Source organism: Mobula birostris, chromosome 4, assembly GCF_030028105.1.
Source record: "Mobula birostris isolate sMobBir1 chromosome 4, sMobBir1.hap1, whole genome shotgun sequence".
NCBI lineage: Eukaryota > Metazoa > Chordata > Chondrichthyes > Myliobatiformes > Myliobatidae > Mobula > Mobula birostris.
Window position 1 is genome coordinate 87631924 of NC_092373.1, and position 22860 is coordinate 87654783.

Here is a 22860-nt window from a genome sequence, read left to right on the forward strand (position 1 = left end):
TCTATTTCCTGTTGTAATTTGTAGTCCACATCACTGCAGCTGTTTGGAGGCCTATAAATAACTGCCATCAGTGTCCTTTTACCCCTGCGATTTCTGAGCTTAACCCATAAAGATTCTGCACCTTCCGATCCTATATCACCTCTTTTAATGATTTAATATCATTTCTTACCAATAAAGTCACGCCTCCCCCTCTGCCTACCTTCCTATCCTTCCAATACACCATGTATCCTTGGACGTTCAGCATCCCGATGATCAGAGATTAAGGGAGCTAGGGCTTTACTCTTTGGAGAGAAGGAGGATGAGAGGAGACATGATAGAGGTGTACAAGATAATCAGAGGAATAGATAAAGTGGATAGCCAGCGTCTCTTCCCCAGGGCACCACTGCTCAATACAAGAGGACATGGTTTTAAGGTAAGGGGTGGGAAGTTCAAGGGGGATATTAGAGGAAGGTTTTTTACTGAGAGAGTGGTTGGTGCATGGAATGCACTGCCTGAGTCAGTGTGGAGGCAGATACACTAGTGAAGTTTGAGAGACTACTAGACAGGAACTTAAGGTGGGGGGTTATATGGGAGGCAGGGTTTGAGGGTCGGCACAACATTGTGGGCCAAAGGGTCTGTAATGTGCTGTACTATTCTATGTCCTATGTTCTAGAAAGAGAAGCAGATGAGACATTCATCTGCTCAGGCCTACTGTGCCATTGTGTTAAAACTTGCCTGACTGTTTTTATATCAGTTACCTTCCAGTGGGGCCACGGTGATCATAGCAGTGGTGGACCGGGTCTTCATTACCCTTCACAAGCTTCCATCAGCTACTGAGACTGCAGATCTGGTTCTCCAACATGTACTTTAACCTCTATGGCTTCCCGAGATTATGTTGGACTGGAGCTCACTATTCATCTCTTGCTTCAAACCAATGATGAAATCTCAGGGAAATGTATGGCAGGAATGTGGCAAATGTTCAGGGGATATTTGCGTGGAATTCTGCATAGGTACATTCCAATGAGACAGGGAAAGGATGGTAGGGTACAGGAACCATGGTGTACAAAGGCTGTTTAAAATCTAGTCAAGAAGAAAAGAAAAGCTTACAAAAGTTTCAAAAGACAAGGTAATGATAGAGATCTAGAAAGCTATAAGGCTGGCAGGAAGGATTTTAAGAATGAAATTAGGAGAGCCAGAAGGGGCCATGAAAAGGCCTTAGTGAGCAGGATTAAGGAAACCCCCAAGGCATTCTACAAGTCTGTGAAGAGCAAGAGGATAAGACGTAAGAGAATAGGACCAATCAAGTGTGACAGTGGAAAAGTGTGTATGAAACTGAAGGTACTTAATGAATACTTTGCTTCTGTATTCACTACAGAAAAGGACCTTGGTAATTGTAGGGATTTACAGCAGACTGAAAAAGAGCTTGAGCATGTAGACATTAAGAAAGAGGATGTGCAGGAGCTCTTGGAAAGCATCAAGTTGGATAAGTCACCGGGACCGGAGGAGATGATTTTTTTGCTTTGGGTCAATTTTAATACAACTGCTAGAAAGCTCTTCACCTCTGGGAAGTTATGTCCTAATGCCTGTGTCTCATTTCTTTAAGAAATCTTAAGGGTCATTGGTTTTGGATTACAACGTTCATCCTGACTTGACCGGCATCCTTTTGTACCTTGGTATTTTAAAGCACCAATGGCAGATATGTCTCCTTTTGCTGCAGTATATTGCAAAGTCAGCAAGACAATGCTCCCAGTCAGCGCAAGATTTTGTGAACATCTAGAACTCTAGAAAGTAAAATGACTCTGTTAATTTAAGATCTCTTCAAGGAGATGGATCAGGAAGTGAATGCTCCTGTCATGGAATTGAAGTTATTGAAGTGGCGTGTAGATTTGCTTACCCAATATTAGAGAAGATTAGTGTGTAGGAAAGCTAGAATTTGCCTCTTTAGATGAACCACTCTTGATCCAAGAGTTCTTGGATATCATCATTTTGGAAGAGGAATTCTCTGTAGTGTACAATGTATGGGTTCTTAAACAAACATTGTGAAGAGGACTTATAAAGCTGTAATCTCTTTATGAATTCATAAGAGCATAAGGCATAGGAGCAGAATTAGGCCATTCAGTCCATCAAGTCTGCTTCACCATTCCATCATGGCTGAACTCAGATACCACTCAACCCCATACACATGCCTTCTCGCTATATCCTTTGATGCCCTGAACAATCAGGAAACTATCAACTTTGGCTTTAAGTATACCCATGAACTTGGCCTCCACCGCAGTCTGTGGCAGAGCATTCCACAGATTCACTACTCTCTGGCTAAAAAAATTCCTCCTTACCTCTGTTCTAAAATGTCACCCCTCAATTTTGAGGCTGTACCTTCTAGTTCTGGATACCGCCACCATAGGAAACATCCTCTCCACATCCAACTTATCTAGTCCTTTAAATATTCTGTAGGTTTCAATATTCCCCCGTCTCCCCAAGACCTGCCAAGGGCTCTTCATAAGTTAACCCCTTCAGTCTGAAGTTATGCCATAGGCATTGATTCTCAGTCTTTCTCAGTGTTGTATACAAGGTAGGAACATAGAGGTTCTGGAGTTTTACAAGCACAAAATTGGGTCCTTCAGCCTACCAAGTCTGCACCAACCATCAAACACCTATTTCTGTTGATTCTACATTAATCCTGTTCTTCATTCTCCCCACATTCGCTGCAGCTTCCCCCAGATTCTACACCTCACCTCCATACCAAGAGCAATTTACAGTGGCCAATTAAACACCGAACCCATACACCTTTGTATATGGGAGGAAATCAGAGGGCCCAATATTTTCCCCAATACTTTTACAGAACTCAGCATTCTAATTAGCAGTTCACCGGGGCTTCAGATATCCACTCCATTCAGAACACAAGCATTATTTGTGGGTAATCTCTGACTCACACCAACTCTTAATCCTTGGGATGTCCATTCGTCATCATGGCTATCCCTCGAGCTCGAGAATGATGGTCTTCGTTCCGTTGATTTATTTATGGGCTCTCAAGTGGCTTATGAGTCCAATCTTGGCTTTGAAAGTTCTTCTCCATTCAGGACAGGTAGTTCCAGATGGCATATCGAGCTTTGGTTGTTGCTGCCTCTCTTTCCATTTTCTTCACTTTTCTTCTAATTCTGCACATCTGTTGGCTTCGAAAGTTGCTATTCTTTCTCAGATGATGGCTTGCCAGAGTTTCCTGTCCTTGGCATCGGTTTCCCAATTGTTGGTGTCGATGTTACATTTCTTCATGTCAGCTTTTAAGACGTCTTTGAATCTCTTCTATTGTCCGCCTCTTTTACGTTTGCCTTCTGTAAGCTGGGAGTTGAAGATTTGATTTGGCAGACATCTGTCTTTCATCCGAACAACATGACCGCTCCATCTTAGTTGGTTCTTGATGATGTAGGCTTCAATGCTTGTTTTTGCTTCATTTAGCACACTGACGTTGGTTCTTATATCTTCCCAGCTGATATTTAAGATGTTTCAAAGACAGCATTGATGGAACTTTTCAAGTGACTTCAGATGTCGTCGGTATGTTGTCCAGGTTTCTGATGCATACAGGAGCGTTGGGATCACCACTGCTTTGTACACTAACATTTTGGTGTCTGTTCGGATGTCACAATCATGAAAGACTCTTGTTCGGAGACGTCCAAAAGCTGTTCCAGCGCATTTAAGACAATGTTGGATCTCGTCATTAAGGTCAACATTGGAGGAGAGGTAACTTCCAAGATACGGAAAGTGGTCCACGTTTTCCAGGGTTGTTTCACCAAGTTGAATTGATGGTTCTATCCGATTTGTCTCAGCTGGTGATGATTGGTAGATGATCTGAGTCTTCTTGGAATTGATGGTAGGTCCAAGTTTCATGTGTGCATGGTTGAAGGCAGTCAGAATCTGTTATAGGTGGTTTTCTGAGAGAGCTGCAACACTGTTGTCATCTGCATATTGGAGCTCGATAAGGGAACTTGTGGATGTCTTGTTTTTGGACTTGAGACAGGCAAGATTGAAAAGTCTGCCATCTGTTCTGTAGACAATTTCGATTCCTGGGGGTAGGTTGTCCTTGATGATGTGGATGATTGTCGCAGTGAAGATGGTGAACAAAGTTGGGGCAATCACGCATCCCTGTTTCACTCCTGATCTAACTTGAAAAGGCTCACAGTTACTGTTTCTGACCATGACTGTGGCAAGCATGCCATCGTGGAGGAGTCTCAGGATTCGAATGTACTTTTCAGGGCATCCATAGGTGGATAGGACATCCCATAGGAGTTCCCTTGATACCGAGTCAAAGTGCTTTGATGAGATCAATGAATGCCATGTACAAAGGTTGAAGTTGTTCACGACATTTTTCTTGTAGTTGTTGCATTGTGAAGGTCATGTTGATTACTGCATGTGATGGTCTGAAACCGGCTTGTGTCTCCGGAAGGATCTTCTCAGCTAAAGGCTTGAGCCGGTTATTCATGATGTGGGTGAGGATCTTTCCTGCTGTTGCTAACTGGGAAATTCCATGATAGTTTCTGCATTCGAATCGATTGCCTTTCCTTTTGTAGTTGGTAATGATTGCTGAGTCTCTAAAGTCTGCTGGTACGTCTTCATTTATCCAGATCTTGATGAGAAGTTGATGAAGTTGGGACTGAAGCGGGTTACCTCCGATCTTGTAGACCTCGGCTGGTATTCCATCGAGCCCAGCGGCCTTGTTGTTTTTCAAGATTTTAATGGCTTCCTTGACTTCATCAAGTGTTGGTATTTTGCTTAGGGAGTCGTCAATGGGCTGTTTTGGACTGTTGTTAAACACATTCCTGTCAAATGAGACGGTTTGATTTAGAAGATCTTCAAAGTGCTCCCTCCATGTAGAATTAATGTCAGCATTGCCCTTCAGGATGGTTAAACCATCTTTGCTTTTGAGAGGGGCTTAACCGTGAGTGGATGGGCCAAAAATAGCTTTAGTTGTGTTGACAAAGCCTTGAGTGTCATTGGTGTCTGCTCGTTGTTGGATTTCCTGAGCTTTCTTCCTCCACCATTGGTTTTTCAAGTTTCACCATTGGCTGTTCTGGACTGCAGCCTTGTATTCCTGATAGCGTTTCCTTTTGGTAGTCGATTGTTGGTCATTTTGTAAGATGATGAAAGCTTTTCTCTTTTCATCAATGAATTGTTGGAGTAGTTTGTCGTTATCATCAAACCAATCCTGATGTTTTTTCATCTTGAACCCAATTGTTTCTTTGCAAGAGATGATGGTAGTGTTCTTCAATTGATTCCAGTGTTCTTCTACAGATGGTGGGATTTGTTGAGGCAGTTGTTTTTGAAGATTTTGTTGGAACTTCTGTACACGGTTGATGTCTTGAAGGATGTCAACATTGAATTTCTTAATAGTGTTCTGATTTTGGTGTTTCCTTTTGGGCCGAATCTTCATTCTCATGGTGGACAAGATGAGTCGATGGTCTGTACAGCACTTGTCGGCACCAGTAACAGCTCTTGTTATCAGTACATCTCGTTGGTCCCGAGGTTGTACGATGATGTAATTGATAAGGTGCCAGTATTTGGAGCGTGGATGCTGCCAGGAGACTTTGTGCCTGTTTTTCTGGCGAAATACAGTGTTTGTAATCACCAGGTTGTGTTCAGCACATTTGCTGAGGAGCAGTGTTCCATTGGCATTGACCTTGCCAACTCCTTCCTTGCTTATTATTCCAGTACAGAGCCTATGATCTTTCCCCACTCTGGCATTGAAGTCTCCCAAGAGAATGATCTTGTTGTTGGGAGCAGAGGAAAGGACATCGTCAAGTTGGGCCTAGAAGTTCAACTTTACTTCATCTTCAGCGTCCAGAGTTGGAGCATAGGCGCTGATGATGGTGGTGTGTTGGTTCTTGACAAGCTGGACTCGCAGAGTTATGAGCCGTTCGTTGATTCCCAGTGGTTGCTCTGTCAGCTTCTGAAGTAGGCTGTTTCAGATGGCAAAACCTATTCCATGGATCCTCGGTTGTTAAGGATCAAGTCCTTTCCAGAAAAAAAGAGTATTGACCTTGCTCTTCCTTTAGATGCCCTTCTCCGGCTCTGCGGGTCTCACTCAGAGCAACGATGTCAAAGCTGAATTTTTGGAGTCCCGGGCAACAAAGGCAGTTCTCTTCTCTGGTCGGTCTGAGTTTGGGTTATCCATCAGAGTTCGTATAGTCCAGGTTCCAAATTTCATAGTTTCACTTCTCGATGTTTTCCAACCACATGATGGTGATCCCTCTGGACGTGGCTTTCCAGACAGGATGGGGTGAAGCAGACTATTTTTAGGGCATCTTTTCTAGCCCCTTCCCAGTTCAGGGTGAGCAGAGTGGATCCTAAATAGGGCTGCTCAGACATGAATACTGCTGCTGAACAACTTTCCTGCTTCTGTCCAAAAGTTGAGTGACTGAATCAAGTATTCACCGCTTTCGTGCCGGTTCTTGACTAGGAGCTTCCAGTCATCACATTGCCTGCTCCCAATGCCCTCCCCCGATCGCCGAAAGACTTGAAGAAGTGGCCCACAAAGTGAAGACGTCTGTGCGTGTATTTGTTTAACGTGTACTTGATGTTGCACTCCAAGAAGCACATGATACTTCAGAAATCAACCAACTGAATCCAATGGCATGGAAACCACGACAATTGGAGCTGATGTGTTCCACCATTGAGGTCTTGGTTGGATTGTTCTTTGTCAGGGACCTCACCCTCGACCTTACTGCCATGGGTGACCCTACCAGAAGAATAGCTCCAGACGGCATTACTCTCAGGATCATGGGACCACACGAGCTTCTCCACCGCGACAAGGTGATAATCCATGGAGAAGGTCCATTAGAAAGTACCTAAATCACTTTCCCTGACACTAGTTTAAACACAGGCTTAAACATACAAATTACTTAATTAATTCTTAACTACAACTACACAGCATTCAGCAAAACCCGGACAGGCACCCCACAAATGTAACCCCTCACCATGCTCATATGCATATTGGCTCATTGGCTGACTCTGCTAACAGCCATGGGATGACGCAGTGAGAAGGCCATCTTTCATAAACAATACACATTTAGGGTCAGTATGATTTGGGATTCAACCAAACAGGAACGTCGTGATGTTCTGATTAATGAAACCTCGATTTGAGCAAATGATGTGTAAATTCTGCCCATACACAATTATCAGTCAGCAAGAAATAAGAGATCGTACACTGCATAAAATTATATGAAAAGTGTATTTACTAATCTCATCTTTATCAAACAGTTACTAAGAGAAAGAAAAGAAAAAAGGAAAGGGCCCATTACAGTTAAACCAGTCTAAATGTGCACATGGCATTGGAGCTCAGCTCTTCCTAAAGCTGGGTATGACCGTTACTCAAGGCACTGAATTCTCATCACCAATCACCGGTAGAGCTTCCCATCTTGGACTCCTTTGTCTCATGAAGCAATCACTCTTCCCGTCAGATCAAATCCTACAGGCACCTCTCCTGATCTCCTCTTTTCTGCAACTCCTGCCAAAACACCTGAAAATCTACTGGTGTCCATCACAAATCTGTCTCCATCCGGCACTCTCTAGAACCTTTTCCCAGTTCCACCATCCTGATTGGCTGACACAACATTCCTAAGTTGAACATCATAGCCCCTTATCTTTATCTGAAACCAAAACATTCTACCAGCAGGACCCACTGTTTTTACAGAAAGCTACTAAATGAAATACTCCACAGCATTAGCAATAGAAATCTTAGCCAGAGCATTATGTACATAAAAAAACTTTGCCTCCACAGCTGCTTGTGACAATGAATTCCACTGATTCACCACTTTCTGGCAAAGAAATTTCTCCCCACCTACACTCTAAAAGGATTCCCCTCTATCCTGAGGCCATGTCCTCTGGTCTTAGACTCTCCCCCCATAGGAAACATCCTCTCCACATCCATTCTATGAAGGCTTTTTACCATTTGATAGGTTTCAATTAAGTCCTCCTCATTTTTCTGAATTCTAGTGAATACAGGCCCAGAGCCATCAAATGCTCTTCATATGTCAAGCCATTCGATCCTGAATTAAGTTCATTGCAAGTTGTCTGTGCTGTGTAGGTGAGTGGTAGAACTTAGGGGGAGTTGCTCAGAATGTAGGAAGAATAAAATGGGATCAGTGCAGGAACAGTGTAAGTGGATGGATAATGGGTCGAAGGACCTGATTCCATGTTGTATCTCTTTATGGAACGCACAAACCTCTTCACCACAAGGTGATGATCCTCGAGAAAGGATCCCGAGGAATCCTGCAAGTGATGCCAACTGGAGTTTAGCCATCTGGCACTTAGCTCCTGAGAAGATCACCCATGGCGGTAAAGTCAAGTGGGTGGTGGGGGTGGGGTCCCACACAATGAGCAATCCAACCAACACCTCACCCGTAGAGCTGGCGGAAGATGATAAAGGCTGCAGCAGTGAGGCATCCCGAGTCATCTTGCACTCCATTTCACTGGACCCTGACCCTAATCTGTCAAGGACAGGTATAGTGGCTGCCTGTGCATTAGCCTCCCCACGTTAAACCAAGTCAAACACAGATTTAAGGGAAACCATCCTAATATTCTGGATTAAGTCTAATGGTGATCAACTAGTCGCAAAGGGGCAGGATTATGTGGCTCCGGGGCTGGCCTCTACAGCCACCTGAAGACCCTCCAATATACAACCACTTGTGTCATACGCGACTCAATCTCTTTATTACTTCACAAAAGTTAGGACTGTTGCACTCTTGCCCATATTTACATATACACTTGAAAAGCCTACATGGGCAATGAAACACTTTAAAATGATCCCACTGCCATGAAATGTACTGCATAATTTCACAGAATTTCCTCCTTTCATCATAGAAGAATGTCTCCCACCTTTTCTCTTTACATTCATCACTGACACGAGTTTCAAAGGAGGAATATACTTTATACATATATATCTTGGATATCCAAACTGCCTACCTGTCAAGGATTGAAATTCTTCAAGCATTTTTTTAAATCACTGGCATCTTTGGGTCAAATTCCTGCGTGCAGCATTAGAGAAGTCATTAAGTTGTTTATTTTAAAATGGGCCAATGGCTGCTATGATAGCACGGACAAGAATTTGACACAAGTGTGTCAGTTTTTGAAAACGCTGCACAAAGAATTTCAGCCCCACCCTTTTACAGTTCTGCACTCTGCAATGAACCTGATCAGGCTCCTGAACTCAAAAGCAGAAAGCTGTTCAGCTCCAAGACTGTTCAGTCAGACAACTCTACTGGGGCTGTACCCAGTTTCTGTTTAACTTAAGTCTACCACTTCCGCCTTTTGCATTTTCAGTTGATGGTGCCTTTTCTTCTACAGGGACAGAGTTCCCAGATTTTAGAACTGCCCAGGCAGTGGAGTGACTCACAGCTTCCGTGACCCTGTTCCGATTCTGACCTCGGGTTGCTGTCTGTGTGGAGTTTATGCGTTCTCCTTGTTGCTGTGTGCTAGGTTAATGGTGCGCTGTAAATTGGCTCAGGTGTTTATGTGGGTGGTGGAAGTTAGGGCATTGATGGGAATGTGAAGGAAGTAAAACGGATCAGGTTAGGATTAGTGTAAATTGGCAATTGATGCTCAGTTTGGACTCAAATGGCTGAAGGCCCTGTTTCTGTGCTAGCTTTCTTTGTAAGCCTACTACTTCCTGACATCACTCCCTCAATATCCTAGGTTTGACCTTCAGGCAACATCTGGATCCCCACCTTGACAAATAGTCTTCCTAGCTGATATCCCATAATAGTCTTAACCAGCTCAATTAGATTGCTATCGAAAGAAGCATCAGCTCAAGCTCTCTGTTGGTTTTCCCTTTCAATGAGCTGCTAGTTACGTATCAACGCAAACGAGCCGAAAGAAGCGTCAAACGGTCTGCTGGAGGAACTCAGAAGCTCGAGCCGCGTCTGTGGGAGAAAAGGAATTGTCGACGTTTCGGGTCCAAATCCTACATCAAGGCAGAGAGTGGAAGAGGGAGGTGGCCAGTGTAAAAAGGAGAAGGGGAGTGGTGAGACAGGAATGTGAGGTGATTGGTACACCGAGGAGAGGTCAGAATTGATTGGCAGGCTAGGCCAGTTAAGGAACAGAGGGGGAGGGGGAATGGAATGGGGAGACAGTGGAAGATGAATGATGGATGGAGGCCGACAAAGAGAGAAAATGAAATTAACTGATTGGTTTTCCTGACAAACACCCAGCTATTATGAATGGAAAGAAGGACCTGCAATCTAACAAAAATCAAAACACACAGCAAATTGTGTTTAGGTTTGTTCTTCCAGCTCTCCTACTCCATCACCAGTTACCCACCCGATTGATTTTCCATATCTAACAAGAAGACTGTTCAGCTTTCCCTACACGGATTACTGTACTTCAGTCTCCTTTCAGAAGGTCTGCATTTCTGACTCCATTGATATCTTGTTGTCAGTCTACCCTGCGGCGGAAAAAGTCACATCTGCCTGGAATGCTTGTAACTGTTAAGCTACAAAAGGCGGCATCAGTCAAGTCAGTATTTAGCCCATTCCATCATCAGCCAAGGAATCTTAATCTCCACAGCTCAAATATTAAGTCTCAGAGATGAAAGGATTATATATTTATAAAACCAATATGTGCTTTCTTAAGGTGATAATGAAATCTGCAAGGCTGAATTCTTTGCTTTTACAGTACTCTGTCAGGGTGACACATGGCTTTGCTTATTTAGTGTCTTGTTAAGCTCAGAGATTCCTTAACAGCACTTGTCAGTGAGATTCGCTATCACATGAACCTCAACTTGTGGGGAGTCAAACCAGTATTAATTCTTCCAAAGATAATGTCTGCCCACTCATTTCATAACGTCTGGGTGCGTTATACAACTAACTCAGGTACCGGGGAGCTGTTGGGAGAAGCTTTTGAACTACTGCATGTTTTTCAGGAGGAATCCTTGACCTTGGCTATTGAGGGTACGGTGCCCAATAATGTTTGATGATGATACTCCTAATGGTACTGAGGTAGTTGTTTTGATCAAGGGAAGGTGAGGGAAGGAACTCAGCCAGGTATTCTCGGTGCATTTTGGTGGATGTGAGGTAAATCAGGATGCAGGGCTTCAGAAGGCACATACAATGCCAGCTCTCACTGTGGGCTCATACTCATGGATGAGGTAGGTTGGTACCAGTTGGAACTTGGTTCTTGTGTGGAATGAGAACCTCAGGAGGGAAGAGCAAAGAACCTGAAAGAAAAAGTTGCAGCAGCTGGATCAAGCAATCTTTGTAGAGATCCAGGATAGATGTGAAACACCTTGGTTTCCTCGGCTGCGTAAGTCTGAGGAAGACAACCTCCAGCCCCGCCAAACTCGTGAGATTGAGGTGCACTCAATTCCACCCCAAACCCCAGTTTGTGTGGATGCTGTGTCACTTGCTACCCCGTTACAAATTAATGCCATGAAATAACAGACAGTACATGGCATATGATTAAAGGAAATATATTTCTGAATCTTAACTAAAGGGTTAGTGAAGAATAACAAAAAGAAAAGGGCCAATTCTAATTAAACAGTCAAATGTGCAAAAGTTGGAGCTCACCTTGAACTTCTCTGTCACTCACATGCTGGGCCTTCAGTCAAAGGGAAAGCACACACCACCTTCCAAATATCGCTCACAATCCATCTCGAATAAGTGGGTCTCCCACCGGATTCTGTGCTATGATCAGTTCTCCCCAGCGTCTTCTCTCTTCATCTCCTCGCGAACAAAAGCCCCAAGCACAACCTTAATGCCCCTCACTAGAGAAACCTCCTCTTAATTCGACCATCCTAATTGGATGGCACACATCTCTCCTCAACTCTTCAACAATAACCCACACATAAACTGAAAACAAGCACCTCTCACAGAACAGCACAAAATGAAATACATACAGCATAACAGTAAAGGATACAAACGAGGGCATTACAGATGTTTATGCCACATCAGTTTGTTCTAATCCCCATCATACTTCAAAGATTTACCCCAAACTGAGAAAGAGTGCAGATTATAGTGAAAGCTGTATATACTGTAAATTGGGCACGAAACCAGTTAGGATTATGTTGATTTCTGCCTTTGTCTGTTGATCTGTTGATTCACTTGCATCTTAGTGAACTCATTGATTATTATCTGGCTTCTGTTCTACCAAATCATTCTGTTCATGACAGAGGGAACCACAAATTTGAAACCGTGGTTTTGTTCATCTGGCTCATGGGGCGGGGGGGGAGGCTCTCCTTTTGTAGACAAGAACCTCTATAGGTCATAAAGCTCACAGTGAAGAGTCAACTGCTGGTGGCTGTAAAGAAATGGTAGATCAGGTGGAAGGTGATCTTCACAAGGCAAGGCTGTAACAAAAATCAGCAGCACTCAGTAAATTACTTCATTGGAATTGAACAAGGCTGTGCTTCGTGGAAAAAAAGACTCATTGGTTTTCTAAACTGTGAGTTGAGTCTTGATGAATTAAGTTCATGGATCAGGCCTGTGCTTGTCCTAGGTTGTCTACAAAGAGCTAACACAATGTCTGGAATCCAGTGCAACATGAACCTCTGAGTAACTGCTGTTGCTTTTGATCGTCGTAATGGTCTACACATGCATATTCATGATTATCCTTGCCCCATAGACACCTAATAAAGAAGAAAAATCCCACAAGCTAAAATCAAATGATCTTATCACTTTTAATGAGCCTGGTTCTACACAACAAATGCCAGTTCTGTCAATACAATTCAAGGTATGTTGCTGATCTCTGCACATTTTGCACATGGTGGTTTCCCAAAAGGTCTCAGCACATGGCAATGCCGAAAATTCAAAGCACTTAGCCTCAGTTCCCTCATATGCAAATGCAAATAGAAGTTGTTGGAAACATTCAGCAGGTCAGACAGCATTGATGGAAACAGAAATAGTTACCACTCACACCACCATTTACATTGGAGGCACAGCAGTTGAAACTTCAAATACTGTCAAACTCCTGGAAGCGCACATCACGCACATCCTCTCATGGTCCCAGAACACATCCTCCACAGTCAAGAAAGCTAACCAACGCCTCTGCTTTGTAGGAGGCTGAAGAGATCTGGACTTTGCACATTCATCCTCATGAATTACAGATGCACAGTAGAGAGCATCACTTCTGGATAACTGCTTGGTATGGAAACTGCACAATGACGGACAGGAAGGCTCTACAACAGGTAGTCAAGACTGTTCAACACATCATTGGCACCAGCCTGCATGCCATCAGGAACATATGTACAGAAAAATGCTAGAAAAGGATCGGTAACATCATGAAGGATTCCATACATCCTGCTTGTAGACTGTTCACTCCCATACAGTTGTTATAGCCGGGGGTGGTAATGGGGACAAGCTCCCACTACCTATTAAATGCTCCCAATGGTGTGTGCCTGAAATAGCCTCTGACAACCAAGGTCAGCAATTAGCCTTCATGTATAGCTTAGCTACTAAGCCCAATGGAACCGTTTCTACTGACAGGAGAAGGGGCAAAGGCAGGTTATTGGCACGTTAAAGCCAGTTGCTTGGGCAGATGGGGCTCATCAGGTGTGGTTTGCAGCTCATCTAGGAGAAGGAAAGCTCTGTCTCAAATCCCCTCTGCCTTGTGGCTATACCCACTCATGGGGAAGGCTTCAGAGGGAAAAATCCAGAGCTGGAGTCCCTAAAGCAATCCTACATTGAGTTCAATGCTGCCTGACAACTCCTGCGACACTGCTGGTACCAAACTGTATTGGTCTCAGCCATTCCTTTGAGTTCATCAGATGTGTGGAGAGGGGGAGCTTGCTACAGGGGCAACAGCTTGCTCTCCATATCGTACTGCCCAGGCTTGCATATCTAGACGGCAAGGATGCAACGTTCATGGTTGACCCTGACCAACAGAGGCTTCACTCACTTCAAAGATCTGGATCTTTGAACCAGATCCAAAAACAGAAACCTTTCCCAAGCAGTAAGGCTGATCAACACCTTCACCCACTAACTCCTTCACAACTTTATTGTTTTCCATCAGTCACCTTATGTACAGCCTGGTGTCACTTTATGGACATACGATCAATCTGTATGTAAGCTATCTTATGTACTCATACTTATTGTGTGTAGTTTGTTATCATTATTATTTTTTACCTTTTGTGTTTTTTGTGCTGCATCAGATCTGGCTAACAATTATTTTGTTCTCCTTAAACCCCTGTACAGGAAATAGCATTAATCAAACTTGAATCTTGAATCTTTGGTCAGAACTGGGGAAGAGGGAAAACAGGGAAAGTGGCAGAGTACTGTGGAGAGCAAAGGGGAAGGGGGGGTCCACATAAGGTAGAGGGGTAGTGACACGCAGGGCAATGGGATATGGCCAACTGGCCAGGCTGTAGCAGGAGGAGGAGTAAAACTAAGCCAAAATCATTGGTGGATGACCCATAGAAATGGGCAGCCCTGATATAGACAGAAAGAAAGACTGAGTTACTTAAAGTTGGAGAATTTGAGACCAAAAGGCTGCAACGTGCCCAGATGGAATATAATGTGTTGTTCCTCAAGCTCGTTATAACAGTGCAGCAAGCCACAAGCAGAGAGGACAGAGTGGTATGGTGATTTAAGTATGCAGGCAATAGGAACCTCAAGGTCTCTGCAAAATGAACACCAAGCGATCACCCAATCTGCGTTTGTAGAGGAGGTTACCTTGGGAACAGTAGATTGGAAGAAGTGCAAGTGAATCAGTAGGTTCTTCACCAGGAAGAACTGTTTGGCCTTCAGTTTGGTGGGAGGTGAAAAGGAGATCGATCGGGCGTTGCACCTCCCTGAGGTTGCAAGGGCAAGTACCATAAGATGAAAGTGCGTGGTGGGATATGAATAGCGAACAATGGATTTGGAGAAAATGTGATTCTTTGAAATGCTGGAAGGGAACTGGAGGAGAAAGTGTGTCTGATAGAATCTTGTCAGAGCAGGTAGAATTTTCTGCAATCCACTAGAGTCAGGTAGGATGGAAGATGAGCCCGTAGAACAGTACAGCGCAGAAGCAGCCTCTTCAACCCATGATGTACGTAGAGACACAATGTCAAATTAAACAAAATCTCTTTGGTCTGCAGGTGGTGCATATCTCTCCATTCCCTGCATATTCACATGTCTAAAAGCCTCTAAAACACCGCGGTCGTATCTGCATCCACTACCACCCACAGCAGCCCGTTCCGGGCAGCCACCACTCTCTGTGTGAAAACAAACTACCACGGAGCAGATGGATTTAGTTTCCCAAACTGCACTATGCACAGTGAGACAGAGGAGCAGTGGGAATCCACCTCTGCTCTGTCCAGGAGGAGAAGGTGTGAGAGAAGGGATGGACAAAATGGACGAGACATGGCCAAGGAATTGGTTAACTATGACAGTGCGGAAGTCATGGTTCAGGGAAAAGGAAGACATTATTGAAGTGCAGGAAAGTCAAAGAAAAACTGCAGATGCTGGAAATTTTAAATTAAAAAAATAAAATGCTGTAAGTACTTAACAGGTCAGGCAGTATCTTGGAAGGAGATACAGAGCCAACATGTGAGGTCAAAGACCCTTTGTCAGATTAGTTTATAACCTGAAATTTTAACTGTTTCTCTCCTTACAGATGTGGCCTGATCACAAAACCCTTTCCCCATACAAGGCAAGCTTCCTATCAACTCACGTAAAGGTAGATACAGTCATGGAAGTGTAGTTCATATCAAAACCTGACTGATGTTAATTAGTCTGCAAGTCTTCCCTGTTTCAAACTCCAAGAATATGGACGGGTAGAAAAGCAACCTCTCAAATTACAGGTTACCAGAATTGGCTGTTCCCACATTCACTGAAGGAATGAAAGATGTAGTTTAGTTGACCCTCCCTGCATGTTTTGGCATAGGACAGGTACCACATGGTGTGTGTTTGTGTGTGAACACATTTACATTATGTGACCTGGGAAGCTTAACTCAACAGCTTCAGCTGCACACACACACATGAGATAATAAGGAACCCCCAGTGCCGTGCTTATCTAGACCTCATTGCTGATTGTGCAGGGCCCCATTCCCAGTGACTTGTCCAAGGGCCAGTGCTCCTATCAGAAGACAGCTTGCCATGATAGGGTCTGGGCTTTGCCTGTACTGGAACCGGTGGGAGAGACCTCACTCCAACAGCCAGCATTCACTGTGGTGATAAATCGTTCTTGTTCCAGATTGAGCGGGCCAGAATGAGGTCCGAAGATGATGTCTTGCGGCTGTCAACGGAGAAAGGACAGTTGGATCAGTCACTCAGTGGTGCAGAAATGGATCTCGCAGAAACGCAAAGGCAGATCCAGCAGCTGCAGATCAGGGCGAGTCACAACCAGCCGGCAGATTTTAACAAGCTGTGGGAAACATTGATGCATGCTGTTATTAGCTGCTGGCATCAGACCTCACTCATTTAGGGTGATTGGCCTTCATGTTGAGATGGTATAAAGAGATGCAGCAGCGACAGAACAGCAATCAGACCAACCTTTACACTCTGGCCACCTTGCCCTATTCCTCACGCCCTCTATCACTACATATTCCTCACTCCCTCTGTCACTAGACAATCGTCCCTCCATTACTGGACGTTCCTGAGCTGCTATCACTGGGATTTCCTCCTACTTCCCTCTATCACTGAACCTCCCTCTCTCCCTTGTCCATTTCAACCCTCTGACTTTAGCACTCAGCCCTGCTCACCTGAACTGGTAGATCTAAGGATTAGAGACAGTAGCCTGATCTGCACATCTTGGGTTGCACTCAGTAGCTCAGCTAGGAGAGCTTCTGCCTCACAGATCTGAGTTAAACCCAGATGCCTGGTGCTGTCTGTGTGGCCAGTTACCTCACCAATCCTCATACCTTGGGTACATGGAACAAACCCTGTCATCTGGAGGGAATGCATGTTGACGCAGGATGAACAAAGGCCAGTAGTATGGCAGAATATACAGGGGTTGACAAGAATAGGGGGCCTGTCGGATTTGTGTAAATGGGAACATGGTGATTAATATGGTCACATTCGGCTGAACACCTTGTTTCAGTGATGTCTGACTCTATCCGACTTTGGGTTATCTAAGTGATTCTATTTTAAAGGGCCTCTCGCTGGGGAGGGAGAGCCTGTCTGAGATACCGAAGTGCTGGGTTATGGATTGTAGTTTTGAAGGCCTCTGCATCAAGGTCTCCTTGAGGGCTATTTCTGTTGCTTTCTTGGTGGGGGGGGGGGGGTTTCTGCTGGCGCAAATGGGGTGGAGGGGTGGGTTGACATTTCTGCTGCTGCTTTGGCAAAGGGAGGGGATGGGAGGCTCCAGGGCTTCTATGTTCTATCATTCATTCTATGGGGTCACTTGTTTTGTGGATATCTGTGAAAAGTACGAATTTCAAGCTGTATACTGTATACATTCTCTGATATTAAATCCTAAATCCTAAGATCATACATTACAATCCAAATTGCTTTCTGTCCTCCGTATGGGTTAGCTGTGTTTGCAGTGTTCCTTTATACAAGACTCTTCTTTTTCCCTTATTAGCAGGAGAAGAAGAGCCTGTGGTATGTTGAATTACCAGGTGAACAGGTAGTCTTTGGGATACTGCAAGTCTGTGTCTTTATTGATGCTTTGCTGCATGCTTGAGTGCTCGGTGGAGGGTGCAAATGCTTTTTTGCTGATGGGGGAAAGGGGGTCATCGCTGTGCTACTGCTTATGCGTGGGAGGGGGAGCTGGGGGACTGTGGAGACCTAACATTTAACTGTCATTCATTCTTTGGGGCACTCCTGTATTCTCTGTTTTTGTGGATGTTTGTGAGGAAAAAGAATTTCAGGATGTATATTGTATAAATTTCTCTGACATTAAATGTACCTATTGGAAACCTATGGATCATCACAGAAGTCAATTAATCACTTTATTGCACTCCTGTTTTTCATACAGTTGTTGCCTTGAAAATCAACCTCAGTCATTTGAGATGTCACAAACCATGTAGCATCTCCTTCAATGTTTGCATTTCTAGGGGAACTATGTTCTGATAGTTCTCTTCCAAGTGTATTTATACCAGTATGTGTCAAAAATGACACCAAGGGTGTCATAGGCCAAAATTTCCTGCCAAGTAATGAAGTAAGAATTCAACATTGGGGACCTATGTGCTACAGATTAAGTTGCGTTCTCTGATAGACATAAGCTACCAGAAGCAGGATACTGCGTATTAATTGCAACGCAGAGGTGCACTGAAAGTATAAAGGCACCAAGTACACAGAGTGCTTCCAAATTGAACTTCCTACAAAAAGTCAAATCAAGGAAAAGTGTCCTCTTGATGAAGTGAAAAGTGTTAATTGCTGTTAATCAATCCATCCAGCACTGAAAATAAACTATTTTAAATTAATCAAAGAAAATGCAGGTACTGAAAATGGAAAATAGAAACAGAAAACTGATGGAAACACAAGTAGGTCAGGCAGCATCTGCAGAAAGTGAAAGAATTAATGTTTCAGGTAAGGGACATTTCATCAGAATTGAAAAAGAGAAAAAAAGTTATTTTTCTGCAGCTGAAAAGATGGGGGAGAAGTAGAGGGAATGGTATACAGTATCTCTGATAGAGTGAGTCCAAATAAGTAAATGTAACTGTAAGTGAAGCAGTTAGGATCAGATTATGTTTCTTAGTGTGGGAACGTTTTGCCAATAGCAAGACTGTGGGACGTGCTTAGTGGGCCAGACAAAACAAATAGAAAGAGGAAAGCCGAGCCTAGGTGATAGCAGGCAGAAGAAGTGAGTTCTGATACAAGCAGACGGAGAAGTAAAATGTGTCTGGTGGTTGAACATTGATAGAACTGGAAGAAATTACCACATATCTGTACACCAGAGGAAATCTACAGCAGCCAGTTAACCTCTTTGGGACATGTAGAGGAAGCTGCAGAATCGGAGAGAAACATATAGTCACCGGGAGAACATGGAGCTCCACATAGACAGCACCTGAGGTCAGTCACTGGAGGTGTGAGGCAGTGGCTCTATAGTTGTGCTACATGCTACCCAATTATCTGCTACACAGTAGATCTGGAATCCTGGCCACTTAGATTGATGATGTTGTACGTAATTCTGTTTCAGGTACGCTATTTAAGGGCATATTGCTCTCAGGAAATTTGATGGATTCTGGCGGGAATCCGGAATTGTACAGTGCACTCATGAACGACCAGTCTCGATTAATGACCTGTTAAATGTCATTAGTTCTTAGAGAGATATCAGATTCTTTACTGTGAGAAGTAGGAAGCCTGGTAAATGTGGTGCAGGTTTGACTCAGAAGGAAACAGCAGTGAAGCAGCCTCAATGTCTAGATTCCTTTTTGACAAGTACAATAGGAGGCTTATTCTCTTGTAATCTGGAGAATATTGCTCCCAACCTTGAATCTGTCCTCTTCATTTTTTTTTCAGTCAATCACAAGAACGTAGGAGGAGAGAAGGCCACCTAGTCTTTCAGTAAGTTCATGGCTGATCTGTACCAGACCCCATGCCCTTTTTTGTGCCATCCATAGCCTCTGCCCGCCCTGAGGGTGGGTCAAAGGACCAGCTTCTGTGCTCTGTGACTCTATGACTCTAAGGTAGAACCATGATGGAACGGGTAGACATCATAGATGAGTTATGAGGATCCCCTGGCAAATAGATTACAGAATCCTGTCTCGTTATGGCATGTCAAAAATAACTGTCACCCATGAGGACTTGGAGCAATCACTGCACGTTGATGACCTTAAAACATTCCCATCTTCAACGTTTTAATGTGCCATCCACACATCTTCAGGGCACACTTCAGAGGAGGAAGTTGCACACCCTGAATCTCCACTATCACAGGATCTGACTGACCTACATCCGCTCAGAAACTCTATACTGGGTCAGGTAACTTTTCACCTGCTTGTATGAATACACAAGAGAGTAGCGATGGATAATAGAGAGATGGGCAGCGCAGTGTTGTTTGAGCTCTGCCCAGCTGGGTACAGATGTTGCATCTCAAATGCCGTCAACCAACAAGAGCACTCTGGAGCAGCAGTGAAGAACGTGTGAGGTTCTGGCAGATATCCCAGCAGCAATGCACAGCGAGATTAGCGAAGTCTGTCTTGGATGGAAATTGGTATGAAGTTGCAAGCCTTTGCAATGATGCTTTTGTCAATGACCACTTGCAAGAACAGCCAGATGCAAAAGTCACACAAGTACACAAGGCCACTCAGAATATGAATGCATGCTGAATACGATGTATTTTGCCCCAGCCTATGATTCATTGGCTAATTCACCAACTTACTTGTAAAAAAAAGTGTATGACAGTCATAATAGCAAGAGAGGTTATCAAAGTGGGTGCACCCATTAGAGATATTTACCAGGAATGCTGCCCTTGGCATTGTCCATTATTCCTCCCATCAGTCCAACAATTTCTTTGACCCCCCCCCCCCACCATCGTACGAGAGGTACTGTAGCATTAGGACAAGGATTGTTAGGATGGGAAACAGTTTCTTCCCCCAGACCATAAGACTCCCTGCCACACGTATGAAACTCATCATACAGCCTCATCATGTATGATGCGTTATACTGTTTCTTTTTTAACTTGTATATGCACCTTACTATTTGTTGATTTATCTGTGGTAATATTACTCTATGTGTTAAGTGTGTGAGTTAGAGTGCATGTACTGTGGTGTGCACCATGGGTGGACAGCAAAGGAATGTTCTATCATTTGGGCGTATACATGTGCACAGTTGAATGACAATAAACTTGACTTCAACTTCAACTTGATTGATCAAAACATGTCCTTGTCCCACCCGTTGTCCCTTCATCATTTAATCTTAGTGCCCCTTTAGTCTCACATGTCCAATGGAACAACATCTACCCCTGCACAGTTTCACAAGGAGCCATCTACCTTAGCATCTACAGGAGCTGCAAAGTGCAGAAGATCTCAGCTGTTAAAGTAGCAAACTTTCCTCCTCAGCTGAAGCCACAGATTGCAACATGTAGGAACAGGTAAAGGAATGACAAGCAGTTGCACAAGAATTTGCATTCGTTGTTTTAACAGTGAGTCTACAAAGTTGCAATTTGTTGGACTGGCATTAAATTTGATTATTGATCCCATTTTCAGGTCTTGCACAATTGTGATTCACCATGTTAAATTAGTTAAATTACAACGGTGGCTTTGTTGGTTCAAAGGTTCAAAGGTCCAATTTATTGTCAGGGAAATGTATACAATATACATCCTGAAATGCTTTTTCTTTACAAACATCCACAAAAATAGAGGATTGCCCCAAAGAATGAAAGACAGTCAAACGTGAGAACCCCAAAGTCCCTCCCAACTCCCTGCACCTGCACGTAAGTGGCAGCGAGCAACAATCCCCCCCTCCCCCACCGGCAAAACAAAAAGCAAGCATCAGCACCACCACCGAACACTCAAGCGTGAGCAAGGCAACAGCAAAGACACGGACTTGCAGTTAGCACGAAGACTTTGCGTTTCAGCCGGTATTTGACATACCACAGGCTTTCTCTCTCTCCCTAACAAAGGAGAGGGAGGTGTCTCCATTTTCCCAGCGAGCAGGGAGACATAACATCAACTCACTAGTTTACGATGTTAAAAGTCCGTTACGTTGCTTTTTTAGAGCTTTGTGCCTGAAGACCACAGTAGTAGACTTTCTGACTCCCCCGATGACACACGGATCTCCTGCCATGACTCCGACCCTCGATCTGCCATCTCCAGAGCCCTGAGATCTTAGGCTTCCAAATACGAGCTGGACTCACACTGCTATCGCTGAATCAAAAGACTGGGCTCCAGTTACCCTGCAGAACTTAAAGCGCTGTAAGCAAGCTTGGACATCAGTGTGGAAAATACAGGGTGCGGCACTGTCCCTCATTCTGTCTTTTAGTTGAGATCTTAAAATCTTAAACAGGCTCTTTTTCTTCAGTAGATGTAGATGTAACTAGTTCAGAAAAGAACAGGGGCTATTTCTACTATTCTACCCAATGTTTCCTCTGAATCAGATCATCTGATCATTGTCATAGCAATCTGCTCAATATTCCTTCCTCCTCTTCCGCTTCATCCAGTGACGCTCTTTCTCTCCGCCACCTTGTTTCCAACATTCTGCAAAAGTTTATACAGAAGGTACCAAATCACCATCATTCTGGAGACTCAGATATGGGTGTGGGGTGAAGTGCCATCTGGTCTGTCAAGGTACCTGAGGCACCTATTCAGCACACCAGTGTCTGAGGTTGGCAGTGCCACTCCTGGACCTCATGGTTTGGTATATAATGAGATATTTTTAGCCACATTCAAAGGTGATACTTCTTAACTCCATGTAGCCAACTGGTAAGTCCAATTGGAGTTGTAATTGGTTTATTATCAAACATAACAAAATACAGTGAAATTTTTTGTTTTACATGCCATCTACACAGGTCACTCCAAAACACAAGTACATAGAGAGGATTCATAAGGAAAGATAATAAACAGAATGCAGAATAAAATGTTACAGTTACAGAGAAAGTGCACAGCAGCAGGACAGGTAATGAGCAAGGACCAAAATGAGGTTGATTAAGAGATCAAAAGTTCATCTTTATCGTATGAGATCTGTTCAAGAGTCTTATAACATCAGAGTAGAAGTTGACCTTCAACCTGGTGGTATATATTTTCAAGCTTCCGTATCTTCTGCCCGAAGGAGGAAAAAAAGGGTATGACTTGGGTGGCAGGGTTAACACAGAACAAAGGCATCACAGTATCTGCCTGGGAATTTGCACTGTATTTCCCCTCTGATTGGAGGTGGGCTGTTGTGGATGATGTGTTGGCCCTCGCAGATGATGAACACTTCTCGGTGATGTGTGGCTGCTTTGATTGCCTTGTGCTTTCAGACACACTGAACAGTAACCCCATGTAAGCTGACGGTGCCCATCGTCAACAAGTGATCCATCAGTCCTTTGCTGCTTCAGTTC

At 43.9% G+C, this 22860-nt stretch overlaps 1 protein-coding gene across 1 annotated transcript in view; it reads left to right on the forward strand.

The window, feature by feature from the left end:
* LOC140196463 (uncharacterized) overlaps positions 1–22860 on the forward strand; it is a 388255-nt gene that overhangs the window by 357428 nt on the left and 7967 nt on the right. Inside the window, exon 34 of the mRNA XM_072255725.1 lies at positions 16132–16269. Within this exon, the coding sequence (XP_072111826.1) occupies positions 16132–16269 (138 nt within the window). The remainder of the gene's footprint in view (positions 1–16131; positions 16270–22860) is intronic.